At 33.4% G+C, this 20,417-nt stretch overlaps 1 protein-coding gene and 1 long non-coding RNA gene across 8 annotated transcripts; one reads left to right on the top strand and one right to left on the bottom strand.

Moving 5' to 3' along the window:
- The first annotated feature begins 236 nt into the window (after nucleotides 1–236).
- LOC141642044 (putative disease resistance RPP13-like protein 1) lies at nucleotides 237–19,484 on the top strand. 5 transcript variants are annotated; one of them, XM_074450708.1, is made up of 6 exons: nucleotides 237–933; nucleotides 7,006–7,093; nucleotides 10,353–10,559; nucleotides 10,691–10,924; nucleotides 17,052–18,421; nucleotides 18,528–18,655. In XM_074450708.1, the coding sequence occupies exons 1-6, from the start codon at nucleotides 427–429 to the stop codon at nucleotides 18,531–18,533; spliced, it is 2,412 nt and encodes an 803-aa protein (XP_074306809.1). In that variant the 5' UTR covers nucleotides 237–426; the 3' UTR covers nucleotides 18,534–18,655. The 5 variants fall into 5 exon arrangements, with proteins under 5 accessions (XP_074306809.1, XP_074306804.1, XP_074306805.1 ...); XM_074450703.1 differs by having other exon boundaries at nucleotides 17,052–19,484; XM_074450704.1 differs by lacking the exon at nucleotides 10,691–10,924 and having other exon boundaries at nucleotides 17,052–19,484.
- Nucleotides 10,967–14,556, bottom strand: LOC141642042 (uncharacterized). 3 transcript variants are annotated; one of them, XR_012543159.1, is made up of 3 exons: nucleotides 14,133–14,556; nucleotides 13,138–13,581; nucleotides 10,967–12,596 (listed from the first exon to the last, which is right to left on the bottom strand). It is a non-coding gene; the product is annotated as an uncharacterized LOC141642042 (long non-coding RNA). The 3 variants fall into 3 exon arrangements; XR_012543158.1 differs by having other exon boundaries at nucleotides 10,967–13,311; nucleotides 13,532–13,581; XR_012543160.1 differs by having other exon boundaries at nucleotides 10,967–13,290; nucleotides 13,532–13,581.
- Nucleotides 19,485–20,417: the final 933 nt, after the last annotated feature.

Raw genomic sequence — 20,417 nt, 5'->3', positions numbered from 1 at the left:
ATTTTTAATAATGTGTAACTAAAGATATTCACGTTGCAAAACGCACCTCGGCATGCGTAATAAAGTCAAATGTAACATTTGGTTTGAATGGAAGAAAGTATACATTACATTTATACTCCACACCCTTGATCTCCGTTCTCATTTCAAAGGAGAAGAAAAAAGTTGAGGAGACTAGGAGAGGGAGTCCATTTAATATGGATATATACGCGACTTGCCAAAAAAATTAATAAATAAAAAAATAATATTCTCGATGGGATCAAATGCAATTAATGTTGAATCTGAAAAGAAGATCCAACACGTTTGGGTGCCTCTCTATTCTCCAATTTCCCATTTGAAACGCCCAAGTAAATCACAAACCCATCTAAAATCTAAAATCTAAAATCTAAAATCAAAACGCATCCATCCAGCTTCCAATCACCAGTTATTATGGATTTATCAAAGTTAAAAGGATCAATAATCCGACTCAAAAACGAGCAAAATCAGTACTACTTGGTAGCAGATCAAGATGCAGAAACCGTCACGCTAAACCGTGACGGTTCCTCAAAGGACTCGTGTTGGTATGTGGAATTAGTTGACAAAAACCCAGAAATCATAAGACTAAAGAGCTGCGTAAGCGGCAAGTATCTATGCGCGACTGATATCCCATTTAACCCCAAAAAGGAAGGAAAACTTGTTATTCAAATATACTCAGAATCGCAATTAGATATGTATGTAATTGATTGGTTTCCTATCAAAGAATCATACGATCAGTTTATAATGTTTAAGACATATACTGGGAGTTTGTTAAGATCTAATGATTGTCTTCCTCAAATGAAATGTGTCATCACACATGATACTCCTTTACTGTTGACTCGGTTGAGCGGCTTTTTCTGGACTATTGATGTACCAGAGATGCAGATTGAGATTAGCTCTCCATACGCGTTTGTTAACCAGGTTTGTCTATGTTTTCAATTAACGTACGAGTGTTTGGTAATTAGCAAGTTTAGGTTCATAGTTATTGTACTCCTTCGTATTCGGGTTTTCTTCCCCTTTGATATGGGCACAAGATTTTAGGAAATGATTATAGAATGAATAAAAGAAGATGGCGGGGTTTGTGAATTGGAGTGAGGAATGAATAATTAGGAATTAAATAAGGAATTCTGAGTTAGGTGTGGTTTGGTGATAGAGGAGAGGGATGAACAAAATAATAGTAAAAGTTGGGTGAGGTTTGATAATAGGAGAGAGGGAGGGATGAATAAAATAAGAGTAAAAGTTTCTAAAATAAGAAAGAGAAATAAAATCTGAATAATTCGTTTAAGGAAATAGCGAAGAAAATAGTGAATAAGCGGGAGTATTTATGTACATTTGTAGGGCTTGCTTGGAACGTGAGTAATTATTAAGAGAGTAAGGAGAGCTAAAATAAGAAGAAATAGAAAGAGATTGGTGGTTTGTGGACTCTGATGGTTGTGGAGGGTGGAAAGAGGAGGTGAGGGAGGAATTATTACCTTACCTTCATAATTTCATATGGAGGTAATGCATTACTTGGGGAAGACGTAGGGAATAATTACTCTCTTAATGGAGGGAGGGACTATTACACTATATTTTCCCATTTTTATCCATTTCTATCTTCAACATCCATCTCCTTCCCTCCGTTTTTAGTTCATTTTAGCTCTATTACTCCCTTAATAATTACTCTCATTCCAAGCAAGCCCTAAATAGTTAAAGATTCATTTTTTTATAGGGAGTATTTGGTAAACAAGCTGTTGTTTTAGCATATTCGAGCACGTTTGACCAATCAATGAAATATGTTGTTTTACCATATGCTACTTACCCAAGCATATTGGATATTGGTTAGCATATTTCAAAACATGAAATTTTACAAAGAAAATTGTTAATCTGTTAATTACCAAACACTTGAGCTAAACTAATTCTGCTAATTATAATATGCTGGTCAAACCTTTTAATAAAATATGTCATCTATTATCTGCTTTTGCAATATGCTTATGCTGAAATGAATCTGTTAATTTACAAAAAGCATGGAAACCACGTGTGTTTCCCTCCTCTTATCTTTCAATTGACGCAACACCTACTTTCTCGTGGACCACCTCGTTCCTCATCCTATCCTCCTTTCTTGTGTGGTCACACATCCACCGGAGCCGCATCTCAACAACCTTCATCTTTGCCACACACTTAGTTCCATATAGGAGTGCTAGCATGCACATCTTAGGGGAAGTACCCACCTTTTAATCTCTCTTTGTCACTGAAAGGTAAACCCTTCAATGTGGGTACCTTATTGATTTCCTCTAAATAGAAGGCAACCCCTATGCAAAGGGATTGACTTGTCTCATGTGCCCTTTCCACTAATTTGCGTTTTTGCTTTTTTTTTTTCTTTAAGAATGAATTATTTGCTTTGAAGTGTATGAAGTAATGATTTTAAGACATACTCCGTATTATCTATTTGTGCAGATTTTGTATTTAAAAAATAATTTTACATTTTCCTCCCTCTATAAATATAGCCTAATTTTAATCTATTTTTTCATACTTGAACTTCATTTTTATTTTCTCTATCTTCTTAATTAATAGTATTTTGACTTGCACTAATTAACAAACAAAAATATTCACAATAAAAATATTATTTGTTATTATGGCCGACAATAATCGAAATGTATGGAATAATGTTTGTAAAAGTAATTCGGATTTAAAAAATTCGTGTAAGATCGTATCAAGTTAATAAATATTAATGTACGTTTTATTATTTTTTATTATACCATAATAAATTTATATGAATTAATTAATTAATAGTGTTAGGTAAAAGTAAATGGTAAATAGTATATAGTGGGGTCAATTAAAAGGGAAGGGGAAACTTCTCCATTGTAGAGAAATATGGGTAAAACTTTACGGGATAGTGAAAAATGAGTTGGAGGAAAGAGGCGTAGAAAATATAAGAGAGAGAAAACTAAGAGGGGAAGGAGACAACTCTTTGTTGTTCATGCTCTAATTGATAAAATTTGCTCTTTAACCTATAACTCTATAAGGTATCACATAAAAATTAAAAAAATAAGGTTTCAGCTAGCTTATATACTCACATACTTGTAAGCAACTTTTTATTTCAGCCAGATTATTTCGTATAGTATGTACTTGCCAAACACTTACATAAAAGATACGTTAGCTCAAACCTTTGGTCAAATAAGCTAGTTGTAATGGCGTGCCAAACATAGGCTAACACCCTAGCTAACTAGCTTCTGATACGATTCATTGCAAATGTTCTATATTGGTCATGTATAAAAGAGTCGGTGTTGGTCTTATTTTTTTCGTACGCGTCAGATCTTGTTGGATTCAGGTCCACTAGTATGAAAACGGACCTGGATTCAGATCCTGTCACTTCGACCCGGATCCGAGCCGTGGGCACGTTTGCATAATTAAAACATGAAAAAAAATTATATAAAAAAGTAAATAAACCTTGAAAATACCCTTTAATGCAACACTTTCTTCAAATTTAATATGTTACGAAAACTTGTTTAAAAGCTGATACCTTCAAATACACATCCAATCAAGTTTTGGTACCTTAAGTGGCTTTAGGGCCTTGGGCCAAAAAAAGGAACTTACCCATTTCACCCATTTGTATTGTAATCCCTCGGTCAAAGTAACATAAACCTTCTTACTCTACGATATTTGCTCAAATTATCTAATTACGTAAACCTCAAACATATCAATCATACCACAGTTGATCAAAAAGTTAATTACTTCGTACTTCAATCTTAAAATTTGTCGTTGTTCAAGTCAGTATAAGTATCTATACCAAGTTATATGATGACTCATGAGAAAGTCATGTCTCCAATGCCAGGAGTGAAGCACTAAACATTTGGAGAGAGCACTTGGATTTTGGGATAGTTTATAAGTGAGAATGCGGAGAGAAATATGCTTATAGAAGGAAATATTTTGTGATGAAGATATTTGACTTTTGAGTGATACCCAAAGCCTTGGGACTACATGGTATTTATAGGTGATCACATTCACACCCCCTTTCACATTCGAGGATGCATGTATGAATAATCTAGATTTAAATACATGGATTATTCTAGCACTTATTTTGAATAAGGTTCATGAATTTGAATTTACTACATAATTCTAGACACGCCTCCTCCTCCTCCTCCTTGAGACTTTTTGCCATGACTCCTAGCTCGAGTCTTAGAAACTCAAATCTGTTTCTTAGTAGAGCTTTAGTAAAGATATCTCCCGACAAGCTTGACCTCTTTCTCTTGCTTTGCTTCTTGAATGGCATGAAACTTTATCTTCATATGCTTTGTTTCACTGTCTGTACTCTTAGCAATAGTGATTATTGATTTGCCATCCTAGAACCTCTGATGAAATTATCCCCATTGCTTGTGGAGGCGAGGCACAAGGTCGGACCCGTGGTGATCGACATTAAGGTGTCTCTGGCCTAGGTAGAAGAGGAGGCAAGGGTGTGGCTCACTGGTGGCTTGTTGATGGCATGAGTGGTAGTGTTTGTCTTTGTGGGCAGAAGGGTGCGAGGTTGGTGGTGGATAAAAGGCTGTGTAAATGGGTGGTAGCGGTTGAGTATGTTTGTTAATGAAAGTAGAAATGAAAAATGGGTTCCACACAACTTTTTAACCTGATATTATAGGCTAAAAATGAGCTAAGTCAATTATGAGAAGAGTGATCCAATAGTGTAGTTTTTTGGAAGTTAATGTAAAATTTAGAGTATTTTGAGAAGATCCACCATAAATTCATAATTGTCTCATATATGAAAATGGACTCCACACAACATTTTAAACTATACAGGGATATTCTACATGGTACCCCTCAACTTTTCGACTTTCTACGTGGTACCCCTACACTTTTTAAAACATACATGGTACCCCTAATTGTTGTCATTATCACTAAGTGTACCCCTAAACTTTATTTTCCGTCAATTAAACTCAGTTTTAGGCGTTAAGTGATTACTTGGACGCGTAACCAAACTTGTCATTTATCATCCCATGACATAAGGACTCTATTAGGCTCAATATCCATCTTTGGACGTGATAATTTGGCATGGGATCAATAAATTTTCCGTCAAAATTTTTTTAGCCCTTATATATCAATAAATATTAGGATCGAGATGTATTTTGAGCTTAATAGAGTCCATATGTCATGGGATAATAAATGACAAGCTTGGTTACGCGCCCAAGTCATCACTTAACGCCTAAAAACCGAGTTTAATTGACGAAAAAAATAAAGTTTAAGTGCACTTGATAGTGATAATGACAACAATTAGGGGTGCCATATATGTTTTAAAAAATGTATGGGTACCACGTAGAAAGTCGAAAAGTTGAGGGGTACCATGTAGAATATCCCAACTATACATATATTTATTCGACCTCCTATTAATTCCGTTAGTTGTCTCATATATTCTGTAAATGCTTTACAAATTGAGCTAATGGGTAACAGGCAATGCCGTGAGGTGTTTTAGCATATACTGTATTATTTTAAGTGTGTGAAAATATATTGAAATAATATATTTGATTCTAATCTAATATTTAATAATTATTTTTTTTAAAAATGACCTTATCCTTTAGAAAGAATGAACCTTACCTTTTTATTCGTCATTTTACACAAAAGTAAACGGTTGATTGTCAAAAACCTTATACAAATACTGCTAAATGAGTTATGCCTATTCATAAATTATACTACAACTGGATGTGATTGTGTAGTTTCTGAGTTTTATAATAAAATTTTCGAATTTTCGAGTTTCGTTTTAAAGATTATGAGGTTTACTATAAACATCGTGGTCTCGTTCCCTTAAACATTAAGATAATTTTTTTTTTTTTTTGCAATATAACTCAAGAACTATACATATGAATTCAGTTAATTTTGAGTTTTAAAGTCAAAAAATTAACGGAATTACTTTTTCACATACGGATTTTACTCTTTCACATATACTTTTTCATTAACTTTCCATATCATACCCTTTCTCCTAAACCTAACCAAATCAATTCTGATATGTACTTTTTCCTTAAAGTTGAATCTAATTGCTCTACAAACTTGACAATGGATCATAATTCTCCAATTAGTGAAGTGATTTCTTATGTTTATTAATTATTATATGTTTTGTTGAAATTATTAGGGTTTATCAATTAGTTAAATTAATGTCTTAATTTTTATCAATTAGGGTTGGTGAAATGTAAAAACACACTTGTAATCCCCAAGAAGAAAGTTCGTTTACTTGTAGCAGCAATTAAAGATGAAGGACTTGCAACATTGCTCACAGAGTACACCAATTTTACAAACAACCATAAATGCCAAGATAATCGTGCATTGTTACGTGAAAAGTTGAATCTTTTGAATGCTTTTTTTTGAGCATTTTGGGAAAAGGGGATTCTGGTACACGGTAGCCGGAGAAGTAGATGGTGGTTGCCGGATGGTTTGTCGAAGGGTAGGTTGTCGGATGCCGGAGGGTGGGTTGCCGGAGGTGAAGGGAGGGAGATGAAAAAAATCAATGGATTTGTGAGGAAAAAAATGAGAAGGGTAAACTCGTAAAAAGCGTATGTGAAAGAGTAAAATTCTATGTGAAAAAGCACGACCTAAAATTAAATATAACTTATAAACTTTAAAAGCCCAGAAAAAAATATACGTAAACTCAGTTGCTAAAAGGAAAGGGTGCGATACATCAGATGCGTGTTCCTTTTTTCCGAGTTATGCTTGTCAAATCCGCTAACACAATATGCTTTTGCATTTATCCCAAGTAAATATGATTTGTTAACAAACAAGGTCAATTGTAATTTTAAGCTAAATATGGTGTTACAATTATAATTATCATCAGTATCAAAATTTCATTTCAAGTCGTATAAATTACGTTCACGGTCTGAGTGAAATTAAGGGTTGTTCATGCCTCTTATATGAAAAATTGAACTCAAAATAAAAAAATTTACTCATAATTGTTATTACTCCCAATAATACAAGTACTGGTTATTTCTCATGAACTTTCTACATTTGACAATATATGTTTGTTTAACATATCTGTAGGAACCTATCTTTTCAAAGGCAGGAGGCAATTTTTCAGAATTAGGTGATGAAGGAAACTCCTCCGTTCCTATACAAACGATCAAAGCAGGTAAACTTCATTGACATTTGTAAGCATACTTTTACTCACATAGTCTAATACTGGATATAAAAACTGAAAATCCGGCGGTCCAATTATTGACACTTGTCACTTTATATTGTTGACATTTGACATATATTAATATTTTCTTTCGGATAATCTAAGCATGTTAAGTTTATGAACCTACATAGTTTAAAGTTATTATTTGAAGTTTTAAGTGATTTAAAATTTGGAAAGTATATGGCCATATTGCTACCTTGTGAAGAGTGAACTCTCTAGGGGTGTTCACTTCACCAAGTGGTCCGAACTAAAGATCAGACTGGACCGTATTTTATTTGGTCTGGTCCACGGTCCACCTATTTACTTTACTTTCGTGACCGAACTTATATAAGAAAAGAATCTTTAAAATCGTTATATCATTGATTTTATTTTCTACTTTGTTTACATGTATTATAATACTAGATTTCAAGCCCGGGCAACGCCCGGGTCATATCATAACAATGGCTTTTATGTGGTAATACATAAAAATGACCTAAAAATTATATTGCGAGAAGTTGAATACAAATGATATTTTGATAGGCTTAAATAGTGTGATAACGAGTATGTGTACGGGTATGTATGTACACAGTGATCGCGAGTGCATTTGAATAATAAAAAAAAATTAATGATTATTATATATAAAAAACTGGGTTGAAATGTTGTGGATGCGCCACGTGTCCTATACAGCCTTAATGACAAGCATTAATTACAGCTAATCATTAATATGAACATAATAAATGTTGTATAAATCTCAGCAAAATATTAATTATAGTTTAATAAATTTTATTATAAAATTAAATTAAATAATTACGATGATTTGATTCTAAATTTAGTATAAAAAATATTTTGATAAAATTCTAAAAAGTAAATAATTACGTAAAAAAAAATATGAGAAAGTTATAAAACTTACCTCATTAAATCCATTAAGAAAAATATATTTGGAAGAGTTATTGTATTTATTAGCAACGGAAATTAAAGAAAAGTACAAAGAGATAAGTTTTTATAGTGTGGTAATGGAAAAAATTATATTTTGTGATATTGAAAATATATAAGATTTTTAGAGGTTTAAGTAGTGTCATAACGAGTACTCCCTCCGTCCCGGTCATTTGTTGTCCTTTGGTTTTGGCACAAAGACCAAGGAAAGAGGAGGGGGCCTATTAGTAAATGATAAGTGGACCAAATTGAGTGTGAATGATCAAATTGCTTATCAAGTAAATTCTTAAAATAGAAAGGACAATAATTCACTGAGATACCCTAAAATGGAAAAGGACAACAAATGACCGGGACAGAGGGAGTATGTATATACACAGTGATCGCGAGTGCATTTGAATAACAGTGATAACGAGTACAGTACAGTTGAATAATCAAAACAAAAGTAATGATTATTAACTAATATAGTGTTATAAACGACATGAAAAGTAGAAAAAAACAAATTACATTTCCCTTAATATATTCAACTAAATGTGTATACGTCAAGTATAAAATATTGATTATGACTAACTAAATATTATTTTAGTTAAATTTTTTATATCTTATCTTTTAAATACTTTAAAGTTAAATCTCAAAATATAATATTTGAGAAAGTTTAATTTATTTTATTAACAAGTAAACTCTTAAATATCGTTATATATGGTTGTTAAAAAAAAGAAAACGTGCAAATTTATTATAGGTATGTTTGACACATAATACATGCAGGACACAATCAAAACATTTGAAAAACATGAGTTTGGATCATATATGTTTGATGCATAAATATCACACGCTATACATAAAAAACTAAAAATTGTATAAAGTTATATTCACATCATATTGAACAAATATTAATTGATTTGGAACATAACGTATCGTGATATGATATAATTTGAGAGCTTAATGTTGATTGTTGCATTATTCGAATAAATTTTATTTTAAATAATATGATATTTGATCAGTCACAAATTGATTTATAAAACCTTGATCATGCATAATTAACTTTCACTTATTAGTTTTAGTTAAAATTGGATGTATTTTATTTTAAAATATTGTACTTAAAACATAAAAAAAATTAACTTTGAGAAAAATTAATTTATTTTTATTTATAAGTATAAAAATATTAAAGGTCATATATGAATTATATTATTTTTCTTTAATTATAATAATAAAATTTTAAAACAAGTTACGCGAAGCGCGGGATACTACCTAGTGAATGATAAAAATGATTCAATCCAATCTAAATTCCAATCAATGACTAGGTGGTACACCAATTTTACAAAAAAAACGTGACATTGTGTTATTAACATGGAATGCACGTAATGACATAATATGTTTGCCAATTAGAAATCATATCACAACAATACAAAAGCTGTCATTATTTTCTTCCCTTTTTATTCAACATCTCGTATTATTATTACTCCGTATATTATAGTTCATAGACCTATACATCTGAGGTAGTATCTCTTAAGACTCTTATTGTTTATTTTCTGAGTTTTATTTTAAAGTTTTTGAATTATGCTTTAGTATAAAGTTTTTGAGCACATTTACTAAAACATTACACTAAAAAAATATAATATTGCTCAAAAACTATATTTATAATTAGTAATATGCTCAGAAAAAATGTGTATATGCTCAAAAATTACAAGGTCTGAGGTAGTACCTCAGATGCGTAATACTTTTTCTCTTATTATAACACTTCTTTTAACTTTACTTAGTCGTTTTCTGATACCATTTTCTTGTCCTTATCCGCTGATTTTTCCTCTCATTTTCATTAATTTGTCTTAATCATGAACACCCAAGATCACGAAAAGAGTAATCTCTCAGGTTTATCATCTGGGTCTTCAATTTTTTTTCCATTTTTTGCTCTTATTTTTAAGTGTAACAGTTATGTATTCCTGCAATTTTTTCATTTTTTTGCGTAGATTATTCGATGGGTAGTTAAATTTTGATGAATTTGATAATGGGTTTTGTTTATATTTGCTGACATTGTGTTAGTTTTTTTTTCCATTTTTTTTTTATAATTTTGAGTGTAGCAGTTATTTATTCCTGCAAAATTTTCAATTTTTTGTGTTTTTTGGTGTAGATTGTTTATGGGTAGTTAAATTTTGATGAATATGATAATGGGTTTTGTTTGTTTTTATCTGCATTGTGTTAATTTGTTGTTGATGTTGTGTTTTTTGTGTTGACTTGTATATGTTCGACGAAATGCCTGAATGACAATGTGTTTTCTTTTGTTGTTGATTGGTTTTGTGGTGAAAAGGGAATGATGGGAATGGCGGAGTTCTTGTATGTCATAAATGTGGATGGCCGTTTCCGAACGTGCACCCTAGTTCTAAGCATAGGAGGGCTCATAAGAGGGTTTGTGGAACCATTGAAGGGTATAGATTGGATAATGGTGCAAGAGATGAGACGAGACTGGATGGTGACGTTGTTGAGCCGAGCTCTGATGATGATGTCAAAAGCCCTAGTAAATTTTCGCTATTTTACTTTCGTGATTTTGTATTATTGTTACTGTGGTTGGATTGTTTTTAATGTTGTGTGAAACTGTGAATGTGTGGATGATTATTGAAATGAGTGTGTGATTATTTGTTGTTGAAGGCGAAAAAGTTGTGGAGAGGACTATAAGCAGGAGGGCTAGCAGTGGTGTTAGCAGTAAATTAAGTGGATCGACTATATCGGAGAATGATGTTTTCACGGATGCTGGCACCCAGATCAGTGAAAGTTCTGTTACTCTTAGGAGAGAGGAGTCTACTGGTCTCATACAACGGTATGATTCAATGCAAAATAGGAATGAACTTGATGATACTTGGACTTTGGATACAAGTTCCGCAGGTAATTCCATGTACACTTGACTATACATTTATCATGTTTTTTTTTTTTTTTTTTTTTCTTGTAGGGTAGGGGTTTAAGACAAATGCGTCCTCGAACGAGTTTTGGATTATTATGATCAACTCATTTATCACCCTGCGTCCTTGACTGATCATAGTCATGTGATTGTCTTATAAAGATTAGTAATCAGTAGTCATTAGATGTTGATGCAAGTAGCATTAATTAGAAGCTTATTTACTTCATAATTTGAGAGTTAGATTTGGTTTAAATGAATGTAGACCAGTCCTGTGAAATTCCTGTTGATTGTGTTATTGTTGCACTAAGGGCTGGCAATGAATCCTCGAACCGACCCAAATTTGTGGGAGTCAGTATCTCTTTTCTGTGATTCAGATCCGCTTAATAAGGCAGAGATTCGCATGTCCGATCCAGATTCGTTGGACCCTTAGCATTTGGTTGGATCTCGATTCTCGATCTTGAGAATTTGGACCAAATCCTGGAAAATGGATATGGATTTGGGTGTTGCTGGATACTTGAATACAATTGAGATCTGGCTCGTTGTTATCCCTACTTGCACATATTACTTGTCGTCCATTTCTCGGAACATGAGCATTGCAATGTTGTGTGTCGTTTTTAACGGGTCGGTCGGGCAGGTTACGAATTTGGTCCTTTTGGGTTGGGTTTATTCGGGTTTAGAAAATACGAGTTTCGAGTCGAGTTAGGGTTAAAATACTGGTTGATGTAGCCGATTAACAAATGTTTATTTTTTTAATATTTTATATTATATTGTTTTCATAATTATTTGTTTAATACGGAGTATATGATATTAGTAAGAATAAATCGTCATTATTCACATTAAGATTTATATTTGTGTACCCATCGCCCATAGGTGAGCCTAAGAAAATCTTTAACAAATACTTTTACTCTCGTAATAATGAGGGATTGGTTAATGAGTCATGATTTATAATAGTCAACTAGTTTTGTAACCCGTGCAATGCACGGGCCTTTAAAACGCTTCTTGCAAAATGGAAAACTGTTCATATATGTCTTGCTTATCCGACTTCGAAGTTACACCGGCATTAACATCCTTCTCAAAGTCTCCTACATTTATGAACCAACAACATTACCCCAATGCCTTTATACCTCTCCCAAAGTGCCAAAATAGTGAGGTTGAATGTACAAAACTTTACCATTGTGTTAACAACAGAGAGAGATACACTTGAACTCAGCACAAATAGTCAATATGTTTAGGCATCATACTTCATAATTCGTTAATAATTTAAGTGGGATGAATTAATGTTACTTGTCACGATAAATTTAATAAGTGATCCGGACAATTTATACTGGTGCAATGAGTATGATGGGTTTAGTATCTTGGACTCGTTAGCAATCATATAACTTTAATTTTTGTAAAGCTAAACTAATATAAATTTCAGGTGATTACTCATAAGATCATAAGAACATGAGAACATACATATTATAACTAAAATTAATTAACGACACTTTATCAAGTTATAAATTTATTTCAAAGAGCCTTAGCTTGTTCGCCAATTAAAAATTATAGGGTAGATCAAAGCTAAGAATGACCGGCTTCAATTAAGACAACCTTGGGTGGTAGTTGCATATCCAAAGCCAGCACTTACAGAGATCAACGCACTTATCTCCCATCCTCACCCTTCTATTCCATACAGTAAAGTTAAACGTTAGCCGAAACATAATATGGTCAAATAATTAAAATCATAAACGGAGTTTGGTAGTAGCATCCAATTACGCCCTTAATACATTGGACTTATCCCAAATTGCCAATAAACTCCCATAATTCAATGTAAAATTGTTATTGAAATTAATCGAAAACAAAAGAAAATCATGAAATTTAACAAAATAAATTAGACAATGTCAAGTCTGATGATCCTTGTTATGAGAGAAACCACTTATTCCACTGCCTGGAAGTTAGAAGAAACTATCCACCCATATAACAACACCCATATCAATTCTAATGGACAACCTCATTAGTCATCATTCCTGATGTCAAACATCTCCAAAAGACAAGTTGTGTTAACAACAGGTATCATTAACGATGAGTATATATATATAAGATAAGTTGCAACACAAAAGGAAAGAAAGGATTATGTATTTGCTATTGGAGTAGAACATTATATAAGATCAGTTTTAACACAACGACAACAAACAATGAGTAACAGGATAGAAAAGGGGAGTACCAGCTGAAGGCATAAAGATCATTGTGGAATGACATCCTAAAAGTCATCAAAAGGGCACGTGATGTTGTCATTTGATTAAAGAAAAGAGCAGAATCGTGGAGTCTGCTGGCCGCGACTACTTAAACGTGTATCATGCGGCCTATGCTTGTTTTCCTGTTGCGTTGTGGAAATTTACTTGAACACATAATTCGATTAAATTAGCACTTCCGGCAGAGTCTTTTACAGTGACAAAAAACAATTGATGACCACGTAATGCAAAGTGCAAATCACTAATCAATACTAATGTTATTAACCTCCAACAATTAGGAATCAACTTGTCAAAACATGAAAATGAAAAAGAAAACAAATTGAAAACATAAGATACTCCCTATTTCAGTAGAATATTAAAAGTTACCTCACTCGTAAATCCCATATATATCCCTTGATGTCATTGAATATCTACCCCTGCAATTCATTCCAAATATTAGCAAGAGCAATTAAAAAGTACTCGGATATGCATTAGCAAGAGCAATCAAATATATTAGCAAGAGCAATCAAAGAGTTGATAACCACGCAACAAAATAAATTTATGAAAAATTAGGCGTATGCACAATATTGTAGTTAATAATGTATTCGGTATAAAAGAGGGAGATGATGAGATAGAGGGACTTTACCTTGATGTGAAGATAATAAGAAGAGAATAAAGAACGACTTTACTTTAATGTGAGTAAATATGGGGAAGAGAAAAAGACCAAAAGTAAAGGAATTATTTAGCAAGTAAGAATAAACACAGTCAACGGACAAAATGTTTCTCTAGTTTCCTCTAATTGTTGAGATGGCTACTGAGGTTTGTGAAAGATAGGGAGATGCAATAAAACCCCGAAATTTAATCAAATTGTATGGGTAATCCATTTGGGGAGGCAAACAGATGACAATTAATTGTCATCAATGAATGATTTAGTAACTGTAAGAAGTGGGGATTGAAAAGTTCTAAGACAATTAAAGCAATAACAGACCTTCACCAAGAGGCGAAACATAAACCGGAGCCGCCACCAACGCCTCACACAAGGAGCTGACGCTAAACCATGACGGTGGCCATGGGCCTAGTAGAATCGGTATTGGACTGCGCCAAAGGGTCCGGGAAACCGGCCATCTCCGGCAGCCGTATGAAGGGGAGAAATGGGGAAACCATATTGTGAAGGTTGGGTAAGTATCCGGTTTATGTAGCTTCGCGAAATAAGAGTAACCACGGTGTATTTCATTGTGGGTAGGAAGACTGATGAGAGGCGGGGCAATTGTGTTGAGCTGATGACATGGGTTTTTTTGGTGAAAGATGAAATGTCGTTTTGAGAGTACGTGGCATTTTCTAATCCAACGTGGCATTGTCTACGTGGCTTTAATTTTGCAATTTAGCTTAGCCTTTTAATAAGATTTATAGATGGTTAGGTAATACAATGAAACTAGGTAGTATCCCGCGCTTCGCGCGGCTTGTTTTAAAATTTAATTATTATAATTGAACAAAAATAACATAATTTATATATGACCTTTAATATTTTTACTTATAAATAAAAATAAATTATTTTTTCTCAATTTTTTTTTTTTTAGATTTAACTTCAATGTTTTAAAATAAAATACATACAATTTTAATTAAAACTAATAAGTGATAAATGCATGATCAACGTTTTATAAATTATTTTGTGATTGATCAAATATCATATTAATTAAAATAAAATTTATACTTGACTTCAAAGTATTTAAAAGATAACTTTCTCAAATAATATTTTTTGAGGTTTAACTTCAAAGTATTTAAAAGATAACATATAACATGTTTAACTAAAAGTAACATTTAGCTAGTCATAATCAATATTTATACTTGACGTATACATATTTTAATTGAAGATATTAAAGAAAAATGTAACGTTTTTTCTACTTTTTCATGTCATTTATAATACTATATTATTTAATAATCATTACTTTTGTTTTGATTATTCAAATGCACTCGCGATCACTGTGTACATACATAATCGTACACATACTCGTTATCACACTAAACTTATCAAAATCTCATATGTATTCAATTTCTCGTAATATAATTTTTTTCATTACCACATAAAAAATTATCTCTTAGTAGTTTTCTTTAAGTTATGTTTTTAAGAAATACAATGATTCTTCCAAATATATTTTTCTTAGGATTTAATGGTCTAAATTTTATAACTTTTTCAAAATGTCTTTTAACGTAAACATAAAACATTATGAGACACTCACTTTAATCATCTCTAAAAATCAAAATATTTAAATAAATAATGAAAATTATACTCAATTTGAAGCATTTTTCGCAATGAACGTAATTATTTACATTTTAGAATTTTTATCAAAATATTTTTTTTATAAATTTAGAATCAAATCACCGTAATTATTTAATGTAATTTTATAATAAAATTTATTAAACTATAACTAATATTTTTGCTGAGATTTATACAGCATTTATTATGTTTATATTTAATGTTCGGCTCTAATTAATACTTGTATTTAAAGCTGGGTTGACACGTGTCGCAATAAAAATGACCTAAAAGATAAATCCTAAGTATACATTACAAATTCTCATTTAAGACGGACAATATCCGTTTTAAGCTTATGACGGGTCAAACACATATCAAATCACATTACAATTAAGTTGCATAAGAAATGTCAAACACTGCCAAAGTTTTATCTTTATTACCATGCACCATGTGGTAATATTTGACCAATTTTAAATTTAAGACAAACACTCTGTTTTAAGCAGCTCAAAGACTATACATAACAATTGTTCATATATACGGAATGTAGTATCACACATTAATTGTATACCAAGGAAGCATGGGAGGATAATTATCATCATCATCATCATTGACTATTTATTCAACATCCATGTTTAATTATGATAATTCAACTTTATAATGATTCTCCAACTTATATTTTGGGTCTCACCCATGTACTTCATCATATATTTCGTAGTTTATTATTTATTTATGATTTTTTTGGGTCAAAAACCACCTTATATTGATATTTGTAAAAAGGTAACCTTAAATTTTTTGAACCCTCATGTTGACCGGACCAAATATGTTGCACTCACATTCCCCAGCCAAGTCGTGTGGCTCTCCCATTTTGAACCCTCATGTTGCTCTCCCATTTTGAACCCTACTTTGGACCGCATCATTGTTGGCTATCTTCAGTACTTGTCCCTCGGTCTTTCAAATTTTCTCTCTCTGTGCCGGTCATTTGTTTACCTTTACTTTTGGCACAAGGACCGGAAAGAAGAGGGGAGAATTTGAGTTTATTGTTAGTGGATGACAAGTGGATAATAATGGATGTGGTAGATCAAATTACTCATTGAAAACATTCCTAATATAGAAAAGTAAACAAATGAATAGGACACACGGAATAGGTAAACAAATGATCGGACGGACACAGTAGCTTTTACCATGAACAAGGTCACTGATAGTCAATGGAACTCATCAACTCTGCCAACCCTATCGTTTTACCCGTATGAAGCACTTGACTCTTGCCTTTTACTTTGCTCATGATCAAGTTCGGGATACCTGCGAGTTCATCACACTGCAGTGATCAACTTACGGATGCTTTCTCCAAACCCTTTGCATCGACCACGGTGGCAAACGCTCCTTATCAAGATTGGTCCAAGTAGTGGGGGCGTAATAAAGATAATTGGTACTCGTAATTATAATTATAATCTTCTAACATTTTACGTAAAATATTAAAATTGTAGGGGGTAATCAATTGTTGAATCAAGTATTCTGAGTTTTAGTTTTTTGAGTCTTGTAAAACATATGTATATTTGTCAGTCACTGTGAATAAGTAGAATTTATGGTGTTTTCGTATATGATAAATCTTACTATCTCTATATTCATTGATAAGGTAACTTTGTCACCATGTGTCAGGTCCCTTGAATCGTAACAGATGGCGCATTTTGGAGTTGATCATAAACTTCATAGTTAAATTAAGACTCTTGCTCAAGGAAGCATACAAGAACCAAGAAATGATGAAACTCCATTGTTATCTTTTCCCAAGTGACTACGTATTCGAGAGAGAGACATTGGTTCAGTTATGGATGGCGGCAGGCTATTTGAGAAAGAGGCGTATGGAAGAGTATGGTAGACGATATTTTGATATTCTATTAAACAAAGGGCTTATCTTACCATCGAAGAATGATAACATACCAGGGAAGTACGTAACTAATGTTGGTGAAGTTGCAAATGGGCTTAACAGGATTTTGAAATTCAAAGATGTGGATCTTCTTACCGTACTAAAGGAAGAACATATGGAGGCGAAGGGAGCTAAACCATGGCATGTCTCTCTAACGTCTAACGATATCAATCAAACAACTTTTGAGACGCTGAAGAGATTCAATGAATTGAGGACGCTCTTATTTGTCGTCAATTATGGTTCTTCCCTCAGACAACTACCAGCAGACTTGTTTTTAGCTCTACCATGTATGGAAGCACTTGATTTAAGCGGTAGTCACATCACCGAGTTGCCAGGTTCCATAGGGAAGATGAGTCAGCTTCGTTACCTTAATCTTTCGTTTACACTAATTGAGAGCTTGCCTGAAACAATCAGTCGTCTCCAGGAATTACAGACATTAAACCTTGAAGGTTGTAAGCGACTCTATTATCTTCCTAGAGGCTTTAAAAAACTCATCAATCTTCGTCATTTATATTTTGATGTTCTCGGTCAACTGAATTTCATGCCTAGAGGAATAGGAGCCCTTACTGAGTTGCGCACCTTGTCAGCCTTCATTGTGGATGTAGAAAAAGGTTGTAATATCAAGGAGTTAAGGTATATGAATAACCTCATTGGCAGTTGTTGTATCACTGGGTTGGAAAATGTAACGCTCCAGGGTGCAAAGGAAGCTAGTTTGCACTCTAAGCGTCTTAGCCGATTGCAATTAAGATGGAATGAATACGGTGTCAAGGATCAACTTTTTTATATGGAAGCGGCGTCATATCTTGAACCGCATCCATGCTTAGAAGAATTGGAGATGTTACGTTATCCCGACTCAAAATTCCCTTGGTGGATTTGTGCACAAAAGTTTAAGCAACTGGGTAGTATTACACTTCGCCAATGCAAAGTTAGAAGACTCGACATTCGTTTGGGGCAGTTGCCGTATCTCAAGTCTCTTAACATAATTGAGATGGATACAGTTGAAACAATTGATCGTTCAATTCATGCTTATGGAAATAATGTTAGCTTTCCTAAGTTGGAGAAGCTAACAATTGAAGGAATGCTTTATCTGGATAGCTGGACTGAGGTAAAATTCGGAGACTTTCCCGTGCTTGCCGAGCTTAGCATTAAGGATTGTCCCAACCTAACGTTGCTTCCTTTTATTCCCTTTCTTGGTTCCTTGAAACTTCTAGATATAGGCAAGTGCACCGAGCTCGACTCTCTGTCAGACCAAAAATTACCGGACAAGCTAGAGACTTTGATGGTCCATGATTGTCCTTTGTTAATTATGAGCTATTCAGAAAATGGTGCAGAGTGGGACAAAATCAAGCATGTGCCACATATATGGTTTGATCTTGAGGAAATGCACTCAGTGCCTGGTGATGGCACAGACAGTTCATTAATGCGCGAATATCGGTTATTGCTGTCATATTTGACTCAGCTACTTAAGAATGGGAGTGTATCAACTGATCGAATGGAGGACGTGAATGCTCGTATGTTAAGAGAGGAGGCTTGTTTTCTCGAGTATTATGGCCTTGAGGATGAGCAGAAAATGGCAGTATCAGAGCTCAGGAAACTATTGGATTTAGATGACAAAGGTGCCAAGATTTTCTCGATCGAGCCTTCACAGGCTAAAATCACCAAGCTGTTAGCACAGGCTAAAAAGGACTCGGAGATTTTAATGAAATCCCGTTTAGATAATTTTGCGGGTAGGTTCTTCAGTAAAACTGAACGGATCTCAAACTTCGGTCAAATAGGACGAAAGGATGAATTCAAACATAACCAAGAACAGAAATTGGACGTTGTTCAAGACGGAGAAGATGAAATAAGAGGGTCAACTAGCTCAGGGAATGAATAAGCTACCATAAGCTTGCTGAATTTTTTCGCCCCCATTGACTTCAAATCCCGCCTCTCCGTTCCACATAAAAATAAGAAAGAAACTTTCTTTTGCTACGGAGTATTTTTTATTTCCTGCTAATTTTATGATCCTTCTTCTAAATTAAGGATTTAGCTATTCTTAGCATGAAGAAACTATATATTACCGAGTTTTTATTACTTCACGTTGTTTAGATTGTAAAACTACAATTACATTTACGAAAACATTGTACTTTTGTGTGTGTATTTTATTTAAGTTCTCATTTAACATAGAAGATTTTGTTCCTCTCGCCAATTATCTACTCCGTATTTATCATATTTATTAATTTATGTTAATCTTTGGTCGAATTTTATTGCATCTGCACTCTGAACCCCTACACCCTACACGACGAAGATCAAATGTCAGACTTTATGAAAGTAGCAGAGCTGCACTTCCAAGAGCTTGGCGTTTCTCCTGTTAAGCCTGACTATAAAACTATGATGTGCATTCTAATTTTAATGAATTCGAGTGGTCAGAGCAACAAGAGCAAGTGCCACCCTGATCATCTCAGTCTCCACCAGACCTGGCCAACGGCACGGCCGTCCGTGCAGGTCAACAATTGTGCAGCCCACACAGCCCGTGTGCAGCCTGCATGCGTCCCGTTCATTGTCTATGCCAGTTCAAGGCCTAAGAAATAAGGCCCAACTCGCCCAAAAAAATATATGATTCCCGGGTTTGGGCCCTAATATCCCCGGCCCCGGCCTGTCTCACTCAACCAGACGGGCCGGTTTCAGCCTGCCTCGGGCTAGCTCTGCCGGGGCCATTTTTATATTAATACTATAAAAACTAGTTTAGACCCCGTGCATTATACGCACGGTACTTAAAGTTTAATATTTTTATAAAATTACTTAAGTAATATTGGTACCTTATAATTGTTTACATTTCTCATCATTGTATTTTGCTTTGATAAATAAAAGCTAGAACCGAAAATTAGTTAAGAGAATTGACTAATGAGTTGAAATATATTTTAATGAAAATATTTTTATAGCATAAAGTTAATGAGTTTCAATTTTTTTTTGTCACGAAAGTAATAACAACGATTTCTAGTTTTGGTTTTATATAGGATATGAGTGAACTCTTCATCTAATAATAGGATTAATAAAAAATTTAGCAATTTATAATTTTATATTAATATTATTTTATTTTAATTAAAATATTATAATTTAAA

Source organism: Silene latifolia, chromosome 2 (genome assembly GCF_048544455.1).
Source record: "Silene latifolia isolate original U9 population chromosome 2, ASM4854445v1, whole genome shotgun sequence".
NCBI lineage: Eukaryota > Viridiplantae > Streptophyta > Magnoliopsida > Caryophyllales > Caryophyllaceae > Silene > Silene latifolia.
Note: the sequence above shows the minus strand (reverse complement) of the source record. Positions and strands in the feature narration are given on the sequence as shown.